This window comes from Sarcophilus harrisii, chromosome 6, assembly GCF_902635505.1.
Source record: "Sarcophilus harrisii chromosome 6, mSarHar1.11, whole genome shotgun sequence".
Lineage (NCBI taxonomy): Eukaryota > Metazoa > Chordata > Mammalia > Dasyuromorphia > Dasyuridae > Sarcophilus > Sarcophilus harrisii.
Genome location: NC_045431.1, coordinates 240,810,127 through 240,832,700, shown reverse-complemented (window position 1 = coordinate 240,832,700; position 22,574 = coordinate 240,810,127). Strand labels below are relative to the sequence as shown.

At 58.3% G+C, this 22,574-nt stretch overlaps 3 protein-coding genes across 8 annotated transcripts in view; 2 read left to right on the top strand and 1 right to left on the bottom strand.

Annotated features, from left to right (window-relative positions):
• The window catches only part of C6H11orf80 (chromosome 6 C11orf80 homolog), a 64,637-nt gene extending 49,688 nt beyond the window's left edge, over window positions 1–14,949 (top strand). Inside the window, exons 9-16 of one of the 3 annotated variants that reach the window (XM_031941679.1) lie at window positions 3,387–3,534; window positions 5,433–5,573; window positions 8,066–8,187; window positions 8,734–8,844; window positions 11,557–11,640; window positions 13,096–13,165; window positions 14,551–14,738; window positions 14,850–14,949. In XM_031941679.1, the coding sequence (XP_031797539.1) occupies window positions 3,387–3,534; window positions 5,433–5,573; window positions 8,066–8,187; window positions 8,734–8,844; window positions 11,557–11,640; window positions 13,096–13,165; window positions 14,551–14,738; window positions 14,850–14,927 (942 nt within the window). In that variant the 3' untranslated portion in view covers window positions 14,928–14,949. Of the gene's footprint in view, window positions 1–3,386; window positions 3,535–5,432; window positions 5,574–8,065; window positions 8,188–8,733; window positions 8,845–11,556; window positions 11,641–12,811; window positions 13,166–14,550; window positions 14,739–14,849 lie in introns of those variants that run through there. The other 2 variants (XR_004230048.1, XM_031941680.1) reach the window with 2 other exon arrangements.
• Window positions 14,950–15,495: 546 nt separating this feature from the next.
• Window positions 15,496–18,646, top strand: RCE1 (Ras converting CAAX endopeptidase 1). Of its 4 annotated transcripts, none has more exons than XM_031941689.1 (8): window positions 15,499–15,787; window positions 16,009–16,111; window positions 16,216–16,299; window positions 16,382–16,460; window positions 16,761–16,928; window positions 17,082–17,112; window positions 17,194–17,256; window positions 17,334–18,646. In XM_031941689.1, the coding sequence occupies exons 1-8, from the start codon at window positions 15,603–15,605 to the stop codon at window positions 17,653–17,655; spliced, it is 1,035 nt and encodes a 344-aa protein (XP_031797549.1). In that variant the 5' UTR covers window positions 15,499–15,602; the 3' UTR covers window positions 17,656–18,646. The 4 variants fall into 4 exon arrangements, with proteins under 4 accessions (XP_031797551.1, XP_031797549.1, XP_031797552.1 ...); XM_031941690.1 differs by having other exon boundaries at window positions 15,503–15,787; window positions 17,041–17,112; XM_031941691.1 differs by lacking the exon at window positions 17,194–17,256 and having other exon boundaries at window positions 15,496–15,787.
• Window positions 18,647–18,775: 129 nt separating this feature from the next.
• PC (pyruvate carboxylase) overlaps window positions 18,776–22,574 on the bottom strand; it is a 36,346-nt gene continuing 32,547 nt past the window's right edge. The window contains 10 exon segments of the mRNA XM_031943622.1: window positions 18,776–19,358; window positions 19,523–19,663; window positions 19,734–19,982; window positions 20,105–20,284; window positions 20,424–20,668; window positions 20,821–21,070; window positions 21,162–21,557; window positions 21,801–21,907; window positions 22,161–22,382; window positions 22,468–22,557. Of these exon segments, the coding sequence (XP_031799482.1) occupies window positions 19,110–19,358; window positions 19,523–19,663; window positions 19,734–19,982; window positions 20,105–20,284; window positions 20,424–20,668; window positions 20,821–21,070; window positions 21,162–21,557; window positions 21,801–21,907; window positions 22,161–22,382; window positions 22,468–22,557 (2,129 nt within the window). The 3' untranslated portion in view covers window positions 18,776–19,109.

The following is a 22,574-nucleotide window of genomic DNA, read 5'->3' as shown; positions in this document are numbered from 1 at the left end:
CACTGGCACTTTAGACACTCGGGCCACCCAAGCTCTGCTTCTGGGGGAGTCCCTCTTCCACACAGACTCTGGGGGGGGTACCAGTGACATATAGGGGAATAAGGGCATCTCGCTTCCTCTAGGACCATATCGAAATCATTTCAAATCCTTTTTTGTTGTAGTTGTTACCCCACATCCCTAGGACATGAGGAAAACTCCTCCCACTTAGAATGATTTTATGTCATTTGTAATCAGTAAGCCTGTCGTTAGCACTTGCTATGTGAGAGAAGGTTAAGAGGTGCCTAGGACAGGACACTGGTGGAATCGGGTAAAGGGGGCCCCCCCAATTTCCCCTACTGGTGTTTTCTGGGAAGTGTTTCTCTCTAGGGCTGGACTTGCAAACAAGCAGCAACGTTGTTTTTTTTTTGCAGAGCTTTACGACTGTGTGTGAGGTTAAAGCAGGGTTTCTAGCCTCCAGGAACTATGGGACAGTAGCCACAGATTGATCTCTTAGCAAAGCTTTAAAATCAGAATCATACGCACACAAGTCACTGATGTGCCTTGTAAACCTTAAAGCGCCGTATTAGTTTTATGACAATGAGGGGGTTGGATTATGTTATCTCCAAGATTCATTCCTTTTCTCAGTTTCACATTAGGTAATTCTATGAACTGATACATGAAACAGCTCAGAGGCAGAAGTTACAGAGGCACTGGGGTTATGCTAACAAAGACTTAGCCGTTAGGTGCCCCCCAAATGCAGCCATTATTAAGTATAATATGTCTTCATTATATTTTATATATATTATTTATATTTAAATATATATATATTTATAAAAAACATTATTTATAAAACATTAAAATCTGGACAGTCAACAAATCGGGCACTGGCTGATTTCAAAAGTGTAAATGTTTATACTGAAAATTTAACAATCAGCCCTCCTCAGGCAATTCAGTGACCTCCAACATGTCTGGCAGGTGCCCAACCAAAGCAGAGAATTTGAACCTGGGTGTAATAGAAAATGAGGGCACCCGCAAGGGGAAGGAGGAACAGTTAATGCATGTGGGAAGAATTTTGATTTAATTCAGAAGGCAACTGGCAGGCCTTGGAGATTTCAGAGCAAGAAAGAGGCATTAAGATTATGTTTAAGGTTTTAGAGAAAAGATTCTTGTTCTCCAAGACGTGGATTAGAAGGTGAAGAGCCGGAGGAGAGACTGGCAGACAGCTCATGGCCTGATCCAGAGCCCGTGGCCAGACCTGGCACAGGAGCAGGGCAGGGCAAGGAGGGCTACTGTCCGCACGGATCTCCTGAGGGTTGGCCTGCAGACGGTTTGAGGCCCAGCAGTTATCAAATCTAAGAGGGAAGTGGGGACAAAGCTGATGATGCTTTTGTTGCTTTTGGGGTCCTCAGAGAGAAATCGGAAGGGCTGAGCCTTCAGAGATGCTGCCTTCTGGGTGCCCTTTGGGTCATCTATGGGCTGACTTCTTGGAAATGTCTGCGAGAAAGAGGAGGGGCTGAAAGCTTAAGGTCTTGAGGGGAGATTTGAGGATCTGAGGAAGCTTATAGAATTGAAGACGAATGTGAAATTGGACAGTGAAGTTGGGCAGGCAAGGCTGGAGAGCAAAGGCTCTGAGGCGTCTGGAAAGAGCCGACTCTGTGGCCCTGGGAATGGCCCTCGGGTTTCCAGACTGTGGAGGCCACAGGGCAGCATTCGGAGCTACAGAGTGGGCTCTTTAACCCTTGGGAGCAGGTTCTCCTGCCAACCTTGGAGGAAGAACATTGAGGGGCCTGAGGAAGCAGGTTTTCTACTTCTCTGCTCCAGGAGACCCCAATGCCCAGCTTGGCCTCCAAGCCGGGTTCAACCTCTGTAAGGGAGCATGAGGTGCTGAAAGAGCCTTTGGCCCTGAGTGTCTGTGATGCAAGCCAAGGATTTGGCTTACGCTTGGCCTTTGGTTATGAAGGTTTAGTGGCTGAGCTGGGGCTGTTGGCCAGAAGGCAGACTTCCTACTGTTCTAGGCAGGAGGCAGAGCCTAGAAAGAGACCCTGGAAAGGGGTGGGCAGGGACACGTGGTTATCCAGCCTCTGCTCAGACCCAAACCAAAGCTTCTTTTAGAAGGGATTGAAACAGAGGGCAGAAGCTGGGCCCAGACTGCAGCTGCAGCACAGGGCTTTGCACATATTGACAAGATCCAACTGCAAGTGAAGCATCTTTAGACAAATGGGGTCAAGTCTGATTTGGGGGCACCAGAAAGAAGCACTCCGGGGGGCAGCCAGATGGTGCATTGGTTAGAACATTGTCTCTGGAGTCTGGAGGACCTGAGTTAGCTTGACACTTACTAGCTGTGTGACCCCAGGCAGGTCATTTAGCTCTCAACTGTCTTGTAAATTTGTTAGGAAAAAAAAAAAGAGTAGAAGTGCTCCTGGACTTTGAGGTATGGAGTGGGCTCAGGGATTCCAAAAGCCAGGCTGGCAGAAGCCAACCTTTGTTAGCTCTCACTGGTTTGGATGGGGCCAGTCTGAGGGAATTAAGTGTCTGCTGCAACCTCAAGCGGCTTCTCCCGTATCATAGAGGCCTGGCGGTCTGAGCAGAGTAGCCACGTCTGCCCCGAGATGGGTCTTTGAAGCTGTTTGAACGGTCCACGGCAGCATTAGACAGGTTGTCTGTCCTTTGCAGGCTAGACTTCAGTTTACCATTTCCTATAGAAATGTTCACATATAAGCGAAGGGATCCAGGGATCCCGCAGGATTTCCTTTTTTGGTTGCTCTCACTCAGACTCCCCCTTTGTGGGTGTTTTTCTTTACCTGCTTCACTTTTGTGTATGTGGTCACTGAACTGCCTGTCCCCCAAGTGCTTGAAGCTCTCATACGGGATTCAGATGGCCTTTCCTCCCACGTTGTCATTGTTATGCTCACGCTCACAGGAAACACCTTTTTCTAAGTTCCCTCTATAAGAAAACATGAGAGGCCGAGGAGAGGAGATCTTGCTCCTTCTCATCCGTATTGCCCTGGTCCGTGGAAGGCAGTGCAAAAGACAAAAGCAGAGGGCTGAGAGGCAGCTGTTGGGCTTCCCTAAGCACACCTGAGTGATGCTCCTGATCAGACACCAGGGTCTTAGCTCACCCCGAGTCCCAAACAAAGGCTTGAGGGTATTTGGGAGGCCATAACTCCCCAGTAGTTGGGGAAAGGCCAGTACAGAATGATATGACTGTCCAGCATTACTGCACTGGAGGGAAGCCTAGAACAAAGAACTCATTTTTAGATGGGGAAACTGAGGCCTAAAGTGGTTAAGTCTTATATTTACCCAGTTAAAGCTACAGGAAGTATGGACCAGAATATTTCTATATTATAACCCTCTTAATATTGGGGATTTAGAAAACAAAATTTGATATTTTTCTTTAGCTACCATATGTATTTCTATATGGACCTTCAGGTCTGCCTCTAACATTTCCCAATCAGGAGCTACAATTAACTGTCTTCAGTGATAATTCCTACCTTTTCGACTGGAAGAAATATCACTTGTGTGCAGCACCCAACTCAAATGTCAGTTTGGAAGAAGGTATAGCTCACTCTTGAATAAACCTAGTGACAGGAAGAGGGAAGGGAGGAATTGGAGAAGATCAGGGTGGGCAGAAGTAGAGCCCAGTCCTTTTGGCTTGTTAGATCAAAGAGCCTGGCTCAAGCCACCCACTTGGAACAAATGGTGAAGCAAAATGGGGAGATCAAAGTATATAAAAATTCTAAGTAACATGGCACTAACATAGCACTAGTCTACCATTCATTTCTGGGGCTGCTTTTGTTCACTGGGTGGGGGGAGAGTCAGTGCACCTATATCCTCCTCTTGAGCTTACCAAGAGAGCCCTATGTTTGCCCTAATCTCCAAGGGAGCCACGTTCTTATGAGGAAAGGCGCTGTCAAGTAGATTTGTCATGCAGGGCCCCCTGAGGTGGGCCCAGGAGCGGTGGGCTGGATGGCAGGAACAGTGTTGTAGCAGTAACTGGGAAGGCCCCAGGATGGGAAGGGGGGTGCGGCAATCAGGCTTCGCACCCTCCCAGACAAGTTTTCAGCTAGAGCCTGAGTAACCATGTGCCAGAGGGGTTGGAGGGAGCATCCTCGGCCTCGTTTGGATTGGTCTGGATGACTCCACATTCCCTTTAAGCTCTTGTTCTCTTTAAGTTGGGGTCCCATTTTAGCCAGCTGATTCAAGCCTAAAAAGGAGGACCACAAACAAAAGGGTCTTAACTCAGCTAAGCAGATAAAATGCAAGATGGCATCACAGGCTTTTACTGTTAATAGCCGGAACTTGCTTCTGACTGTCGGGTTGTTGGAATCAATCAATTCCATGCAGACCCATGTGCAGAATGCAGAGCTCTGATAAAAACTGACCAAGCTATCTGCTTCTCCAAGTAATGGGGATGTGGAAGTGAATTAGCTGGGTCAGGGAGACTTCCGGGCTCTTAGCTCCAATATTATAGAAATTCTAGCTGCCTGAAATCCAAAGGGGAGCTGGGACGGTTGGATCCAGCAGATTGTGGTGACTTGTGGGAAAGAGAGATGTTCCGGCATTGGCTGCCATGTTGGGGAAGGAAAGTGTCCAAAAGAGACAGGCAGAGGCTTGGCCGGAGAAGTGATCTTAAGGAGACCATTTTCCAGTAGTTTTTCAGCTATTTCAGAATGAAATGAAGGTTATAAAGAATAAGTTCATGGTGTTTGCGATTGGTGGATGGCTGTTTGGCCTTAAGATGACAAGCCTGAGAGGGGTGGGTCTCAGAGGAATAGCCTTGCAGAAGGCTAGAATGACAAAGAGGTCACTTAGGCAAATCCCAGGGGCTTTTCTCTGCTTTTTTGTTCTCAAACTTTCCTGTTTTCCACCTTTTTCCAATCTGGGGGGATGTTCTGAATTGTCTGGTGGTGAGCCTGGACGCACTCAGTTCTTAGGACATCAACCACATTGGGAAAGATTTTCTGGTTCTGCATAGTTCTTGGGCCCAGGGCCAGGGGATCTTGGGCCTGTAGCATTTTAGGTATTCAGTCTCTATTCTGGGTGACCCTAACCACCATAGCTGCTTTAGACCTTCCTTGCTTTTTGGACCAAGTGACTTTGTTGCTGTGCATGGATTCTGCTGGGAGGTGCTATTGACTTTATCTTTTAGATGCAGGACCCAGAAAGGGTGCTGACTTGCCTCCATATTTCTTTTCTTTTTTAAAAATTTATTTTTTAGTTATTTTTTTAAAGCTTTTTATTTTCAGAACATATACATGGGTAATTTTCCACCACTGACCCTTGCAAAACCTTTTGTTAAACTTTTCCCCTCCTTCCCCCACCCCCTCCCCTATATTTGCCTCCATTTTTCTGTTCCATTCAGCGTAAGGTTCAATGCCACAAAAAACTTTTTAACCCTGGATACTTGAAAACGTTGCTTATCTTAAAATGTCACATCCGATCTCGTCCTTTAGATGTGGTTCTTCCCGATGTGAGTTATTGCGTTGAGTCCCATGACAAAAGCCAGCCCCAGGACTCGGAGGAACAAGCTCTGCTGCTCTTTCTCATGGTGGATTTCCACAGTGGATTTCCAGCTCAGCTGTCGGAGGCCTGGGGTAGGTGGAGGTCAGCACTGTCTGCCGATGACAGGGCCTTGTCTCCGGGATTCTCTCTGTTCCTGATGCGGCAGCAGAGACGTTGCCAAGTGGATTAAATGACTTTCTGGCATTTTGAAAACCAGTTCTCTTTGATACATTGAACTGCTATGTTTTCCCAAGGGCAGTGGAGTCCTCCTCCAGCTCATGCCCTCCCTCTAACACTCCCATATCTTATCTCATAGGGAGCTTCCCTGTACACAGTTGTTGGTGCATTGCCTCTGTCTTCCCTGCGTCCTCAGCTCCCTGACAGTCTGTGAGCTGGTAGAGCAGGGACTGAGTTTTGCTTTTCTTTGAATCCCCAATACTTAAAAGCATAAAGTTGGAACTTAATAAATGCTTGTTGGCTTTGATGAGGTTTTGGCACAGGGCAGAGTTGTGGGAACCCTTTCTGGTCCAATGTGAAAGAATCATGAACCCAAAAAGAAATTTATTGGCTCTGAGAAGTCAGCTTTTGCTAGGAGGCCGACTTCCTCAGTGGCGAGGTCCAACAGAGAAGTGAAGGTCTAGCAGAGAAATCCTGGCACAGAGAGAGACAGAGATAAAGAGGGGTTAATTCTCTTCTCAGTGGGCAGGGCTTCTCGCAGGCAGCTGTGCCAAGGAGAGGTCCCTTGGCTTGGTATGGTCCTGCTTTGGGGCCTCTGTGAAGAAATGAGCCCCAAGTTGCCCATTTTTATAAGGAATCTGAAACTGAGGTTTCAGTTGAATGAGATTCCTTCAGTGTTGTCACTGCCCCTAGGGCTAGATGAGACTACTTGCTGGGAGTGGTCCTGAGCCAATTTTCAGCTCAGTAGGGGTGATAGAAAGCTAGATCTCCAACTGAATGAGATTACTTAAATTTGAGCTAAGTATTAGGGAGGGGTCCTGGGCCAATCTTAATGGAACCACTTAACTGCCCTGAAGGGTGGGTCCTTGTCAGGAGAGTTTCAGGGCTCACCCCAAAGGTCAAGGAGGACAGTTTCAAGGAAGACAGTTTCAGGGATCCCCCATCAACTTGAAAAAGATCTGGATTCAAATCCTGCTTCCAACACTTAGAACCTGTGTTGCCCTGGGGACAACCATTTCCTCGTCAGTAACCTTAGGGAAGTAGGTCCACTGCCCTCCCACGGTCCTTCTGGCTTTCCAGCTCTGCTCCTATGGTAAGCTAGAAAGGGGCAGATTTCCATCGTGTTGCCAAAGACTGGTCTTGCCAAAGTCAGAGGCTCACCTGCAGGTGGGGGGCAGGGGGCTGTGTTTTTCAGTTTCTGCAGCTCTCTGCAATTTTAGAGGGATTTGGGATCCATGTTGGTGGAGGGAGGACCCTCCTGAGGATATCAGAGACCCTGAGATCAGCAAGGCCGTGGCCCAGTCGCCTTCAGACCCACGTTGTATGCTTAAGGGCGATGGAATCTCGGAGATCCTGGGTTTGAGTCCTGCTGGCAGCCTGGCAGTTGTGTAACCAGGTCACTGTGATCCTCAGTATTCTTCTCCCTAAAACAAGAGTGTGAAGGAGACCTTGAGCTGGGACAACCCCAAGTTTTTGAGGTTCTAAGTGATATTCATTAAGTTTTAGGCCAATAACAAAGCATCTTGTATGGTCTTTATTATATATTATTGTAGTCTCCTTGCTAATATTTTATTTAAAACTTTTTTTAAGGCAACCAGGACAAAGTGACTTGTTCAGGCTCAACATGCTAGGAAATGTCTGAGGCTGGATTTGAACTCGGGAATATTAAAGTCTTCCCGACTCCAGGCTCTGGGATCCATCCACAACTCCACCCACCTGCCCTAGGAAGGAGGATCTGAATTCAAAATTGGCCTCCGACATTCTCTTGGTGTGGGATTCTGGGCAAATCCTTTAAATTCTATTTACCTTTTCCTCAACTTTAAAATGGAGATAATAGCACCTTCCTCAAAGGGTTGTGAGGGTCAATGAGATAATATTACTTAGTGCTAAGTAATGCTGATTTCCTTCCTTTCCCCTTATTGGATGTAAATGGCAGGTTCTTCAGTTGGGAAATGATGCATGAATGTAAAGGGACGCTATTGACCTTTAAGAAATCACAGAGATGAGATTGAGAAAACTGTGGGAGACTTGTTTGAAACGGGGAGCTGGGCTGCCCAGAATTCAGGCACAGAAATAGAGGTGACGCTTAACATGTCGCAAAATGGACCTGAATCATCAGTGTAGGGGCCGGGACTAGTTCCTGCCTTTAAAAGTAGAAAGCTGGGGGGCTTTGGGTATGATGGGCCATACTTATTGTCAGACGCCACACTTACTGTCAGACCTTATTTCTGGGTTAGATGCTTTTTCTTAACTGTTCTTTGTCACAAGGAAGGGAAGGGTGGGGGAGGAAACATCACTGGGGATTGGTGGGAAAACCAAAGACATCACTTAAACTGAAAAAATGTTTGAATAACGAACTCGGTGGCTCATCCTAGGTCGGGGCTCTTAGTCTTCTCTCTCCTTTTAGGGAGGCAGTCTTTGCTCCTGACACATCTTAATCGCATCCTACTTGAGAACCACAGCCTAGTGCAGGATGCCGTCCAGGGGGCTGTGGACCAGGCTTCGAGGCAGCCGCACCGAGCCCTTGAGGTAAGAGGGAGACGTCCTCCCTCGGTTTCCCCTTCTCTCTTGGAGGGGAAGTTCAGACTCAAGTGATCAAGGTGGAGGTGCCCATGGCTGGGAAACTGAACCATGAACCTTGCTGGGCCTGCCCCCTTCTACCCCACCCCAGCACAATGGAGGGCTTGTGAACACAGTTGCTGTATATTACCGGCTCCTCGTCCTCTGCTGTCTCTCCATCTCCCCCAGTCTTCCTTTTGCCAGTTTGATTTCTTTGTCCTGTTTTCTTGGTATTTCCTTTCTTGTTTCAGGGCAAAAAAGAGCCCTAATATGGCAAAACCTGGCCAATGTTTGTTCCTGCATATCAGGTGTGTCTTGTATTATCCACGTCCTCCTTGTTCGGGCTGTTATTTGAGGGCAGGAACTTTCCCAGGATTCCTTGAATCTCCAAGTATCCTCAGTGAGCAGATGTTTCTTCTCTCTCATCTGGTCCTTTTTCCCAACCTGAGGCCCCTGAGCAGAAGCACGTGGGTGCTGACCCCTGCAGCCCTCTCCCCTTATTCTTGTCCTTTTCAGGCCCGACAGAAGGTGCAGGCGTCCATCCCGGTGGCCGTGAGCTCCATCCTCAGTGTCGTGGCTGGCAGCACCAACAGTGGCTTTCGGGCCCTTTGCCTCCAGACCCTCCAGGTAGCAGGGAAGGTGGTTGTGGCATCCTGGAGGGAGACACAGTGGGATGTTGGCCAAGTGACTTCCCTCCTTGGACTCCTGGGGAGCCGCACTTGGAGCCCTGAGAGCTCTGCTGGCCTGGCGTCCAGTCTTTTGTTGGAAGGATTTTTGATCTTTTTAAAGCATTTTGATGTGAATCCTCCCAGCCCTCCAGCATTTAGGCAGCGTCGTTAATGTCATGGAACCGCTCTGGGTCCCTTCAGCCAGTCAGGAAGCTCCTAGTCACTGCAGCTCTGTGGGGGCAGGTGCAGGGGGGCTTTTTATCGGCAAATCCGCGGATGCGCCCCCCCAACAGCAACAGAGAAGGACGGGGAATGGGATTGGCTTAGGAAAACCCAGGGCTCTAGGGAAGGGATCGGCCAAAAACACTTAGAGCCACTCAAGTGATTGGGGACCAAGCAGCTGCTCCTCCACCTGGTCAGAAAGAGACAGACAGAGACAGAGAGACAGACACAGATGGAGACAGAGACAGAGGTAGAGGGTGTGGGGGATGTATGCCTGCAAGCTCCTCTGCCCCCCTCTCCTTCCCAATCCCTCTCTTCAGCCTCTGTCACTCCTCACCACCTGCTTCCTACCTCATCCCACCCCTGCTCTCATTAACCTCTCCTTCCTCCTCCCCAGCCCCCTCCCCGACTTCTGGGCCTTGGCCCCTTTGAGAACTTCACACCCACTTCCTTGTGTGGGAGCCTCTATAAGATGGGGGCGAGGATCAAGTGAGCTCAGAATCATGAAGGGCTACAGAAATGTTACTTTTATTATCTGGAGAAGAACTAGGCCTGGATCTGGGAGTCATGGGCTTGGGGGGCGCTGAGGAGGAGGAGAGTGAGGGCAGAATTGCTGGGCATGGCCACGTCAGGAGGCTTGGGGTGGAGGGTCTGCCCACTGAGGGTCCTAAAAAAAGGGGTGGATTGGCAGGAGCGAGAGCAGCCTCCGGACTCAGGAGGAGCAGAGGCCGTTGAGGACTGGAGGGGGCTGGCTGCCAGGCCTGTACCCCTTATCGTGGGGAAACTTGGGGTGATAGATGGTGGTGCAGGGGCCTGAGGAGGGCTCTGACAGCAATCAGGCAGCAGGGAAGGACCCAGAGGAGGCGATGGGATCAAGGCCTGGCCCTGACCTGCTTTGGCAAGCCAAGGTTGCGGGGATGCTCCTCCTCAGACTCACTGTTGGCTTCCTGTGCCCTTGGCAGCCCGGTCCCACATGGCTCCTCTTGGTGTTTGGCCCTCTGCTCTCCCTCCCACTCCTCCAGTCTCCAGCCAGAGCACAGGCTGGAGCTCCGGCTCCAGCTGCCCTTCCCTCCTTTGCTCCTTTGGATCCTTTGTTTCCTTTAAAAGTCGGCTCCAGCGCCCTCCCGCTGGCTGCCAGACCCTCCATCCGCCACCCCCAGATGACCTGGTCTTTTATCAGCCAAAAGAACATCTGCGTTGGGAACCAGGACAGGTTTGCTTTTGTCTTGGTGTCCCGGCCCCTCAAACAGCCCTGGCACACAGTAGGAACTTAATATATGTCCATCAGCTCTAGCCTCCACCCCTGAGAAGCCTCTTCCACGCGGCCTCCAAATTGGCTTTCCTGACCCTGTCTCCTGCTTATTGCCCCCCCACCTTATGGGGCTGGCTCTCACCTCCAGAACAAAGTGCCGACCTTTAGGCCTGTTGGGGCAGCCCCCACCTCCCTTTCTTGTCACTAGCCTTATTCCCCAGCACCCCCTCCCCAGATAGCTGGTGGCATCCTGGGCCTGTGCTCCCTCTTCCAACCTGCCCTCTCTCTTCCAACCTGCCCTCCTTGGCTCGGGCGGGGATCTTTGTCTTCCCCGGGATAGAATTGCTGGGATGCTTTGCTTTGTGTCTCCTAGGGTTGGCGCATAGTAGGTGCACCTGTTTGTTCAGTCCTAAATAAGGAGTGGGCACAGCTTGCCCAGATGCCAAGAGATGGGGCCGGCCCCTTAGGTTGGAGGTTTCAGTCTTCCGGCTCTGTGGGAAGAGAGGGAGCTTGCCAGGGTCGGGAGGCCCTTGGACCACTGTGGGGTAACAGGAGAGAAAGACCCAGAGGGGCATCATGTGCGTGGAGGGGGCCGCACTTGTGTGAGGGAGAGTAGAGAAAGGCCGAGAGCACATCCGGGGACCCAGGCACGGTGGTGTGCCCAGGGAAGCTCGGGGACTTTGGGCGGCTCCATCTGGGTCGTATCCACTCTGTGACCTCCAGAGCCGGAGCCTGGCCCGTCGGGGAAGGGACCAGAGCTTGGGAGAGAGGTTAGGGCTGGCTGTGGGGATTTGTCTAGAGAGATGACCTTGGACCTGTGGAAGCAGACAGGCAGCCGAAGGGTGAGCCCGCAGAAAGGACAGAAGGACAAGGATGAAGCCCCAAGGGATGGACACACACTGAGAAATGACAGTCCATGGCGGGGGGGGGGGGGCATCCTCAGGGACTCGGCCAGCAGCTTTGGGAACGAGGAGCTGCTCCCTGACCCCGGGGGAGGGCATAGTTTGGGGGGCAGACGGCAGGTGCTTAGAAGACAGCTGGTAGGAACCGGAGGCAGCAGTGATGGAGAGAGGAAAGATGGGGGGAACCCTTGGGACCAAGGGAGACCGGGGCAGCCTCCTGGTCTGCTACACAGGCAAGGCCCCTGGCCTTGGTTTACCCCCAGGACAGTGGGTGACTGCGCCTTTGGTCCCTCAGGCAGCCGATACCCAGGAGTTTGGGAAGAAACTACACAAAACCTTCCAGCAGACCGTGTGCCGGCGCTTCCTGTACCCAAAGAAAGTGAGTTCTCGGGAGGCCCTGCCCCGGCCTCCCAGGGGGCCAGGCAGAGCGGAAGGTGGGGAGTGCGGCCCAGTGACAGCTGGGCTGCGGGAGCCCCTCAAGGCCCCCCCCCCTTTTGGTCCTCCCAGGCTGGCTCATTCACGGCCCAGGCCTGACCTCTGGTGGTGATGTCTTAGAACTGCAGCTCCACGTCCAGGAATCCCTTTGCCTCTGCCTCTCCTGACAAGGCCCTGGAAGAAGGGGCTGCGATTGCTGCTGACCCTTACCAGGGCACCTATAGTCTCACTATGTGCTCACCGGCTCGGTGGCCAATGCTAGGCAGCTTTCCCAATTTATTCGGGCCTCCGGGGTGGAAGCAGAAGAGCAGGGGATGAGCTTCTCAGTTTGAGTAGCTGGGAGAAAGGGGTGGGGGTGGGGGGTGAGACAGGCTAGAAGGAAGCCAGGAGAAAGGGCAAAAGCACTTGATAAGGGCCTGTGTATGTCCTGGGCCAAGTCAGACAATGCCCGCCCCCACGCAGCTCTGGGGACCCCTCCTGGCCCCCAGCTCTGCTGCTGAAGTGACTTTGGGGGTCATAACTTTCCCTTTGGGTCTCCAGCAGCTGCTGCTCCTGCATGGGCAGCCCCAGGTTCCCAGGATGACCCAGGACATGGGTCCTGGGCTGTCCCCACCAGGGTCTGAGAGGAGATGGGGGTCAGGGTGAGAGGTTCACTCATTTGCTCAGCACATGCTGCTTCGTGCCCCCTCCTTCAGAATTGGAGTTGGAGCTCACTTTCCCAATAAGCGGTTGGCTCTGTGAAGGGAGGGAGCTTCCTGGAGGCAGAGAAGGTCAGAAAGGAATTTGCTGTTCACGCTGTCCGTGCCATCCCCTCCACCTTCCAACTGGAGGCCTGTGGGCACAGAGAGCCATGGCCTCTCTTAGCTGGGGCCCACAAGTGGCCACTCATGGGCCCATTCTCCTTGGTTCTCTCCCTTCCCTCTCATGGACCCCACAAGGGAGGGGGTCCATCAATCACTCCAGTGTTCCCTACGTGCCCAGACCTCCTGGCCTTGATGCTGTGGCGGGCAGCACCGGATCTTGGGGGGGGGGAGCCTTCCGAATTAGCTCAGAGAGGCTGGTCATCTGGTGCCAGGGACAGCACTCGAGCCAGGTCCTCCTCTCTGCCACTGCAGATGCAAGGGCTTGGGGCCTCTGGGAATGAGGAGGGACCCCTGCCTCGGACCAGAGGGAGCCGATTTTCCTGAGCTAAGAAAGGCTATCGGGTGACCTGCCACCCAGGGGGACAGAGCGGCCCCAGGAGAGGTGCAGCTCCAGCCATGCTCTCAAGGAGGATGATGGGAGGCCTCTGAGGTGGCCGTTCCATGTCCCACACTTCTGGGAAGGGGATTCCTCACCGGGGCCTGTGCCTGTTGGGCTAAATTCATGGGGGGATGGGGGGGGTTCTGACTCTGACCAGCTGCTTCCTGAGCCGAGCCACACCGAGGAGAGGGAGGACGGGGAGGAGAGCCTGGAGGAGCCACTGGCAGGTGAGGGTCTGGGTGTGCATCTCACACACACACTTTCTCTCTACTTGTGATCAGAGTCCCAATAAGTGTTCTCAGGGTGCTGTGGGAGGAAGCTTGTCCTCTGGGGCAGAAAAGACAGCCAGACGCGGGGAAGGCGGCAGCTGCAGGCATGGGGGACACCGTGCCCAATTGGTGGGCCGCCCTCTTGGCTGCAGCCCCATTTTTGGCTCTGAAAGTGACCATTCTGGGTCCCCCTTAGCACAAGTGTCATCCCAAAACTCAAAGCTTCCCAGACCACAAGCCACATGATTAGAAAAAGAATCCCTAAATTCAGTTGGTTCCCAGGGACTGTGTGTTGGCGGGGGGTCTCCCACTCGCTGTCTTGCCTCCATCACTGAATGACACGCCCAGGGTGGCCCGTGTGCTCTGAAAAGCCTGCCACCAGTCCATACTTTAAAGTTACCAGGGCAGTCACAGTTTAAAGGCATCCACCAAAAGTATATTTTATATAGCAAAAAGTGCTTGGTAGTAGGAATGTTGTCTGGAGGCTCATCCCCTAACAACTCACAGTTATACACATTCATGATTAACGAAGTCCACGCCTGGGATACCAGTCAGTCACTAACCAGCGGGGGAGGAGAATCGCTTCTGCGGGGTAGAGTTCCATCAGTAAGGCCCAAAGCCAGCAGGCTTTAGGCCATGGAAACCCCCAGGAGGCCGCCTTCCCAGAATCCCTCACATCTGACCTGTCTGTCGCTCCCTGACTTTCCCCTCACAACCACCTCTCAAAGGCCCTCGTTTTCAGCTGCAGCTGGCTCTCTTCCCACTAGCCTTTCCCGGTCCCACCCCCTCAAGATGATTTGTATTCAGGGAATGGCGGGGGGCCTGGATCCAGGGGGGTATTCATGGTGTAAGCTCCCCGAGGACAGGACTTGGTCTTCCTTTAGTCTCCCCATTGCCAAGTGGCCTCTGGGAAGAATGGCTAGTGACTTTCCTGGTCAGGTCAGAGAGCTCTCAGCGTCTGCAGGTGCAGAGAAGGTGCAATTGGGCTATGATACGGGAAGCTTGTCCTCTACAGGAATATCTGGGACTGAGTGTGGTGATGGGGCCGGAAAGGGTGAGGGGGGGGATGGATTCAGAAACGGGGAGACTAGAATATTGGATTAGGGTGATCTAGCCCATGAGCAATGGGCAACATCTGGGGGGAGCGTCCCGGACCCTTCCAAGAGGGAGGAAGCCAAGCCAAGAGGGCAAAGGTGGAGGGCCCCGAGGTAGGGGAAGCGAGGCTGGATGGGGTGCTGGGAGGACCCTGGGAGCCCTTGGAAAGGTACAAGAGGGAGGAGGGTTGCATGCTGCCCCAGGTGCCTGAGCCCCGGAGACAGGGTGAGGGCTGGGGTCTTTTCCAGAGAGCTGCTGTCCGGGAGGGGCTCCGAGCCCCAAGAAGTGCTGCCCAGGAGAAGGGCTGGTGAGGAAGGCCCAGGCTGCCGGCTGGCCGCCCCTGCCGGGCTTCAGGGAAGCCACTCAGAGCTCGATGGCAACGAGAGCCGCCTGCCCCCAGGCCAAGGGCAACGGCAGCCCCGAGACCCTCGGGGAGGTAACAGGCTGGGGGGGGGAGGAGGAGGAGGGAGGGGACCCCTGGGGAGGGGACCGGGGAGCGGGTCTAGCTGGAGGCCCCTGAGAGCCTCCCTGTCTCTCTTCCTCCTAGGACACGCTATGGCTGCAGGAGGTGTCCAACCTGTCCGAGTGGTTAAGCGCCGGCCCGGGGTCTGGGTCCGGACCTTAGGGGGGCAGCCCCGGCCCTCTCTTTTTGCAATAAAGGCGCCCGCCAGCCCAGCCGCTCCTGTCAGTCGCTGCGCCGGTCCGTGGTCGGGGAGCGCGGGCGGGGGATGCGCAGACGGGGCCAAAGGAAGGTGGGCGCGGCCGGGGAGCCGGGGGGAGAGGGGGGCAGATCCGGGGAGAAGGGAGACCGGACGTCCGGCAGGGGCAGGAGGCGGTGGACGCTGAACTGAGGGTTGGAGGACAGCGGGGGCGGGGACGGAGCCTCGGAACGGATGGGCCGGAGCCGGAGGGACGAGGGGCTGGGGGGCGGGAGGAGGGGCGGGGCCAGATAGTATTCCAAGTCAAAGTCCGGGTCGACGTCCGAGTCCGAGTCGGATGGGGCCCGGGGGCGGCGCGGGGCGGCGGCGCGCGTGGATGGGGCCGGAGCGAAGCGGGGCCGGGGGCGGGTCAGGGAGGGGGCGGGTCTCGGGGAACGCGAAGGCGAGGCAGAAGCCGGGGGGAGGCGGGGCCCGAGCGAGGAGGAGGCGGAGCCCGAAGGGCGCAGAGGCGCAGCTCCGTGCGACGTCGTGACGTTGCGCTGCGCGTCCCGGGGACCCTGCTGGAGCCGCCTGAACGGTCGCCGGGTGCGCGTCATTGGTGCACGCCGCCCCGGACTCGGCGGCTCCGGGCACAGAGCGCGATGGCGGCGCTGGGCGGCGACGGGCTGCGGCTGCTGTCGGTGTCTGGGCCCGCGTCCGAGCCCGAGTCGGCGGCGCTGAGCGGCGCGGGTCCTGGCCTGTGCTGCTGGGTGTCCGTGTGCTCCTGCCTCAGCCTCGCCTGCTCCTACGTGGGCAGCCTTTACGTGTGGAAGAGCGAACTGCCCAGGTGCGGCGCGGGGGGCGGGACTTGCGCAAACGGGGCGGGGCTGACGGGGCTTCCGGAGCAGGAGACGGTGCTGGTGGGGCTAGGGGCGGGGCTCAATGACAGCCTTCCGGGGCGGGGCCGGGACTGACAGGAGGCTGCCCGAGGCGGGGTCTCTGCCCGGGGCGGGGTCTCTGCCCGGGGGTGGGGCTCAGAGTCCCGCACACTAACCGCCCCCTCCCCAGGGACCATCCTGCGGTCATCAAGCGCAGGTTCACCAGCGTCCTCGTGGTGTCCAGCCTCTCCCCGCTCTGCGTGCTGCTTTGGCAAGAGCTCACCGGCCTCCAGGTCCGGGGCGGGGCCAGGGAGCGTGGGGGGCGGTGGGAGGGGCGGGGCACGGGGCCGGGCCTCGGGGCGGGGCCCGCCTGACGCCCCTTCTTCTTGGGGCTCAGCCAGGCATATCCCTGTTCACTCTGATGGGCGTCAGGCTGGAGGGCATCTTCCCGGCCGCTCTGTTGCCGCTGCTGCTGACCATGGTGCGTCCGGGGTAGGGGCGGGGGCGGGGGCGGGCTGAGGCAGTCCCCTTACTGAGACCCCCCCCCCCATGCCTTCCCCCAGATCCTGTTCCTGGGTCCCCTGATGCAGCTCTCCTTGGACTGTCCCTGGGACTTGGCCAATGGACTGAAGGTAGCCCTGGGTGAGTGGGGACGGGGCCGGGGGCTGGAGCCAGGCCTCGGTTTCCCCTTTGTCATGGGCATGGGGTGAGCTGGTTCCTTTAGGGCCCCAGGAGGGTCGGGATCCGGGCTCGGCACTGCTCCAGATTGCCATCCCCGGCCTCGGTCTTCCCTCCCAGGAAATGGGTGCAGTAAAGTTCACAGCACTTCCTTGACTGGACAAACCTAACGTGTTTCCCGAAGGCCCCAAGGGTGGGGGGAGGACCATGGGAGCCCGGGTAGCTTCCGGGGGGCCCCTGGCTCACGCCCTCCCTCCTCCCCAGCCCCCCAGGCCTGGGCGCGATGCCTGACGGACATGCGCTGGCTGCGCAACCAGGTGATCGCCCCCCTGACGGAGGAGCTGGTGTTCCGGGCCTGCATGCTGCCCATGTTGGCCCCCTGCACGGGCCTGGGCCCGGCCGTCTTCACCTGCCCCCTCTTCTTTGGCGTCGGTGAGCTTCCCTCCCCGGGCCGGGCGGGGTTGGGGCCCCGGGAGCAGGCTCTCCCCGCGGGGGGCGGGGCCGGCAGGCCTGGGTGTCCCCAAGTCGCCCCCTTCCCTTCCAGCCCATTTCCACCACGTGATTGAACAGCTGCGTTTCCGCCAGGGCAGCGTGGGCAGCATCTTCCTGTCGGCTGGTGAGGCGTGGGGGGGCTGTCGTGGGGGGGAGGGGTGGCCGGGAAGGGGCGCCCGCTGACCGGGAGCCCCCTTGCCTGCAGCGTTCCAGTTCTCCTACACGGCTGTCTTCGGGGCGTACACGGCCTTCCTCTTCATCCGCACGGGTGGGTGTGACCCGGGTAGGGGGGCGGGTGGGGGGCGCCGAGCTCTGGCCCGCTGACCCCACTGTCCCCCTCCCCAGGTCACCTGATCGGGCCGGTCCTCTGTCACTCTTTCTGCAACTACATGGGCTTCCCGGCCGTGTGCGCGGCCCTGGAGCACCCCCAGAGGTGCCCGCTGCTGCTGGGCTACGCCCTGGGCGTGGCGCTCTTCGTCCTGCTGCTGCAGCCCCTCACCGAGCCCAGGCTGTACAGCAGCCTCCCCCTCTGCCTGCTCCTGGACCGGGCTGGGGACTCAGCCGGCCCCTTGTGCTCCTGACCTCGGCTCCCTCCCTGCGGACTCTCGGGGCTCCCGGCGAGAGAGGGGGGGTGAGGGGCGGGGGGCTAGGAACTGGAGCTAGCTGAACCCCAAGGACCAAGAGAAGGTGGGGGGATCCCAGCCTCCGGGGCGGGCCTCGGCCCCCCCAGCCTCCCGGCCTCCTCGTTTTTGCATCGGGCTTTGTATTCAGATATTAAAAGAGTTTTAACTTGGGTAACCCAGAGTCAGGGCCGACCTTTCGCAGCTGGATGGGGAGGGGTCCCCCCACCCCAGGGTCACGGGTTCAGAACAGGTCAGCTGCCTGCCCTCGGCTTTTCTCCTCTGAAATGGGGCTAAATGTGGGAACAGCCTCCTTGGAGGGTGGCGCTTGTGAGTAAGGGGCTCCTTCAGCCTTTATTAAGCACCTGCTGTATGCTGAGCCCCGGACACTGGCCCATCCCCCCACAGACATGTTCCGTGGGGAGCACGGGGAGGGGCTCTTGGCCAAAGCCACGCAGAGCTAACAGATGGGACTGGGGGGTGGGGGAGGGAGGTGGTACCCGCTGCCGTCCCTAGCTCAGGAAAGATGAGCCCGGCTTAGAATTATGACACCCCTCCCCCCCCAGCCCTGACCATTTTCTGAGACGCCCTGCACTGCCCGTGCCGGACTCGGAGCTGCCTCTGACGCTTTCTAGCTATGGGCGCTGGTCAGGTGACTTTGTATGTGAGGAGGGGGCTGGACTCAGCCTCTGGGGCCCCTCCCGATCAGGAAATCTGTGGGTCAGGCAGAGGGTCTCAGCGCCAAGGAGGGGGAAGAGCAGCTCGAAGCTCCCAGACAGACCAGACACACAGCCTGAAGAGTCACCCCCTCACCTCTGGCCCTCAGGGCCGCTCCCTGAGGAGGGGACAGGGCGGCCGCCTTTCTGAGAGGTCTACACTCGGGATTGCTCTGATGCGGGGGAGCTTGGGGGCCCCTCCCTCCCTGTGGGGCCAGGCCCAGGTCCCCAAGCCCCCCGGCTGTGGGGTCGGAAGCCCCGCTTGTTTTGTCCTCGCACGTTCCTCTGGCCAAACCCTGCTTCCTGCCGCCCCCCCCCCCCCCTCTGGCCCACCCCCCCCCCCCCCCCGGGGGGCTCTCGGTGCAGCCCGGGACACGGCTGCTCTCGCCCCTTTTCACACATGATCCAGAAGCCCGACGCTGACCTAGAGGGCAAAGGACCAGGCAGCGAGGAGATGACAGTCGGCTTTATTGAGTGAGTCTCTCGAGGCTGAGACGAGGCGGTCTCTCGTCCCCCCAATCCTCCTGGCCTGGACCCCCACTCCCCCCGGAGAAAGAGGGCACCCATTTGGCAAAGAAACGCGTCCTGCACGTGGCGGGGAAGGCGGGGGGGGGGGCCCTCTCTCGGTCCCCTGACCGTGAGCAGCTGGTCCCCGGGGTGGCCACGATGGGCCGCAAGCTGCCCCTTCCCGCAGCCCGGGTCTCCCGGGCGGCGGCGTCTGCGAAAGAACCAGGGGGAGAGCGGGCCTCCAATGCTAAGGCACTGGGGACGAGGGAGGAAGCGGGTCACTCGATCTCCAAGATGAGGTCGTCCCCCTCCAGGGTCATTTCTCGGGTCACGTGGACCTTGCGGACGGTGCCCTCTATGGGCGCCGTCACCACAGTCTCCATCTTCATGGCGCTCAGCACACACAGTGGCTGGCCCTTGCTCACCTTGGCCCCCTCCTTCACTTTGATGTCGATCACCTTGCCGGGCATCGGGGCCCCGATCTGGCCCTTGACGTCCTTTAGGGCCTTGGGGTGGAAATGCATCTCCTGCCGGAGGAGGTGGGAGAGCGGGGTCACAGAGAGCCTCGCGGCCCCCGCACCCAGCCTCCCTCCCTCTGGCCCAGCCTCCCTCTGGCCCAGCCTCCCTCTGGCCCAGCCTCCCTCCGGCCCAGCCTCCCTCCGGCCCAGCCTCCCTCCGGCCCAAGCCCTACCTTCATGGCCTGGGTGTCCTTGACGAGGATGGAGCGCACCTGGCCGTTGAGCTCGAAGAACACCTGCCTCTGCCCCGCCCGGTTCAGGGCCCCCATGGCCAGGGCCTTGATATGCAGGGTTTTGCCCCGCTCCAGTTCCACCTGCAGGAGAAGGGGGTCAGGGCGAGGGGGGGCCGGGCCGGGGGCCGCGCCCGGAGCCCCGCGCTCTCACCTCAAACTCCTCGGCGATCTTGGGCCCCTGCAGGAAGAGGCGCGTGTCGAGGCACTCGAGGGGCCCGAAGGTGTGGGTGAAGTCCTTGAACTGCTGGAAGACGTCGGGGTACATGGCGGCCGAGAGCACGTCCTCTGGCGTCATCTCCTCCCCGTGCCGCTCCTCCAGCTCCTTCTCCAGGGCCCCCAGGTCCAGGGAGGGCAGCGTGGCGCCCGGCCGGCCCTCCACCCGGGGCAGGTCCTTCAGCACCTGGGGAGGGAGGGGGCCCCCGCGGCGTCAGCCGGCCCTCGGGAGGCTCGCTGGCCCTGAGGAGGCACCCCGGCCTCCCCCCTCCCCCCCCCGCCTGCTCCCCGCCTGTCCCCGCCGAGCACCTTAGTCCGGAAGGGCTCGGGGAAGCCCCCGTAGGGGACGCCGATGTAGCCCTGCAGGAACTCCACCACCGAGCGCGGGAAGGACAGCTCCTCGGCGCCCTCCTCGGCATCGGCCCGGCTCAGCCCGTTCTGCACCATGAACTGGGCCAGGTCCCCCACGATCTTGGAAGAGGGCGTCACCTGGGGTGGAGAGGGGCCGGGGCTGAGGAGGGGTCCCCGGACCGGGCCGTGACTTCTGCCCAGCCTCGGCCGCGACCCCCACCCAGCCTCCGTCCCCACATTTTTAGGGCCCATTCCGGTTCCAGGGGCCGGGGCTCACCTTGATGAGGTCCCCCAGCATCTGGTTGGCCTCCACATAGGCCTTCTTCACCTCCTTGAACTTGGAGCCGAGCCCCATGCTGTGGGCCTGGAAGTGCAGGTTCGTGTACTGGCCCCCCGGGATCTCGTTCTCGTACACATCCGAGTTCCCCGACTTCATGGTGGCCGTGCAGTCGAAGGGCGCGTACAGGCCGCGGGCCCCCTCCCAGTACTCGCTGTAGTCGAACACCCGCTCCAGAGGCACCCCTGGGGGAGCGGGAAGAGAGGCCGGCAGCTGGGCCACGGGCCTGGCTCCTCCCTACATGCCCCCGCCCTCGCCATCCCCCCAGGTCCTCGCTGCCCCCCCAGGCCCTGGCCGTGTCCCCTCCCTGCAGGGAAGCCGGGGCGGGCGCCCCTACCTGTGTCGAGCGGGGTCCCCTTGGTGCAGGCCACCAGGGCCCCCATGCTGGGCTGGGAGGTGATCCCCGACATGGAGTCGACCGCCACGTCCACCACGTCGGCCCCGGCCTGGGCGCAGGCCAGCATGTTGGCCACGCCCGAGCCCGCCGTGTCGTGGGTGTGGATGTGCAGGGGGAGGTCCGGGAAGCGGTCGCGGAGCGCGCCCACCAGCATGGTGCAGGCCGCCGGCTTCAGGAGGCCAGCCATGTCCTGGGGGGGGGAAGGAGAACGGGGTGGGCGGGAGGGCCCAGGCAGGGCCGGGGTCGGGGAGCGGGCGAGGGGGGCGTGGGGGTCCAGGTACCTTGATGCACAGGATGTGGATGCCCGCCCGCACCAGCTGCTCTGCCAGGTCCGTGTAGTACTTCAGGGAGTACTTGGTGCGGCTGGGGTCGGCCACGTCGCCCGTGTAGGAGATGGCGGCTTCCACCACACCCCCCGCGCTGCCCACCGCCTCGATGCCCAGCAGAAGGTTGGGCAGGTAGTTGAGGGAGTCAAAGATGCGGAACACGTCCATCCCGTTCTCCTTGGCCACCTCGCAGAACCTGGGGGGGGGGGGCGCAGGGGCTGAGGGGGGGGGCCCCCTTCTCCTCCCCCGTTCCCACGGGCCCTCACCCCCCTTTAGGTTTGCCTTTATAACTCCCAGGCAGCTCAGCCCCAGTTGCCCAGTTTGACCTTCCATGGGGGGGCAACAAGACCCCTAAAGGCTCTGCTTGGAGCAGGGTCAGAGGTGGGCGTGGATGGGCACAGCCCGAGGCTGACCATCCTGGGGGGGTGTCCTACCACCTGGATGCTGAGGAGAGAGGGCTCCCCTGGGGGCTCATGGGCCCCCCGTGGGTCCTCTTCCTTCCACTCAAAGCACTTTGCCTTTGACCCCTAGAGGGGAAGAGCCGTTTCCTGCTCCCCCCTTTGGGGCCCAGTGGTTGTTGGCCCTTAAAGCCACTTGTGGGGTGTTGGTGTGGGGTGGGGGGAAGGGGATGTTGGGGATGAGCTCCCTGAGCTCCTGTAAGGGCCCCCAAATTACAGGGGCATGGGAAACGCGACGGGCCCCTGGGGGGAGGGGGGCCCGGACACGGAGCTCTCCCTCGCCCACCCTCTCCTGGCTGGGTCGTGCCGGCCACAGGAGGCTGGGGCCCGGCCCCTCCCGTCTCCCCAACACACAAGCCCGCCTGGCCCGACTGCCCCCGTGTGCTCTGAGATGAAGCCCTACACGGCCTTCCTGAAGGCCCCAGCCTTGGCCCCCCCCCCCTTCTTTCCCGCTCTGTGCCCAACTCCGAGCCCCTGGTCCTTTGCCCACTCTTACCCCCCCAGTTCTCCACACTGAAGAGGTTGTTAAAACTGTGGGCGACATAAGGGGAGATCTTCTTGAGGTCGTAGGTCCGGACGCGTGTGGCCAGCAGGGACTGGTGGGCGTCGCGGAAGGTCGTGTCCATCAAGAGCAGCCCTTTGTGGTTCCGCACGGCGCGCGCGAAGCCCTCCGGCCCCTCCCGCAGCAAGATGTCCCTGAACCCCGCCGGAGGCGGCCCTGGGGAGGACGGAGCGTCAGGTCCCTCCGGATTGTCCCGGTCCCCCCTCCCAGGGGCCCGGCCGGGCCGGGCCGAGTGACTCACCCATGGGCACGGGGGGGATGATGGGATCGATGGGGCTCGGGGTAGCCTTGGTAGCGATCGGAGTCTGAGGACCGTTCACCATGACGTGACCTGAGCAAAGAGAAGGA

What these genes read in the sequence shown, in the direction of transcription:
- RCE1 (XM_031941689.1), top strand. Translation starts at nt 15,603, where the DNA reads ATGGCGGCGCTGGGCGGCGACGGGCTGCGGCTGCTGTCGGTGTCTGGG. An exon ending in TGGAAGAGCGAACTGCCCAG is followed by an intron (nt 15,788 to 16,008) that starts GTGCGGCGCGGG and finishes CCCCCTCCCCAG; the next exon opens with GGACCATCCTGCGGTCATCA. An exon ending in CAGCATCTTCCTGTCGGCTG is followed by an intron (nt 17,113 to 17,193) that starts GTGAGGCGTGGG and finishes CCTTGCCTGCAG; the next exon opens with CGTTCCAGTTCTCCTACACG.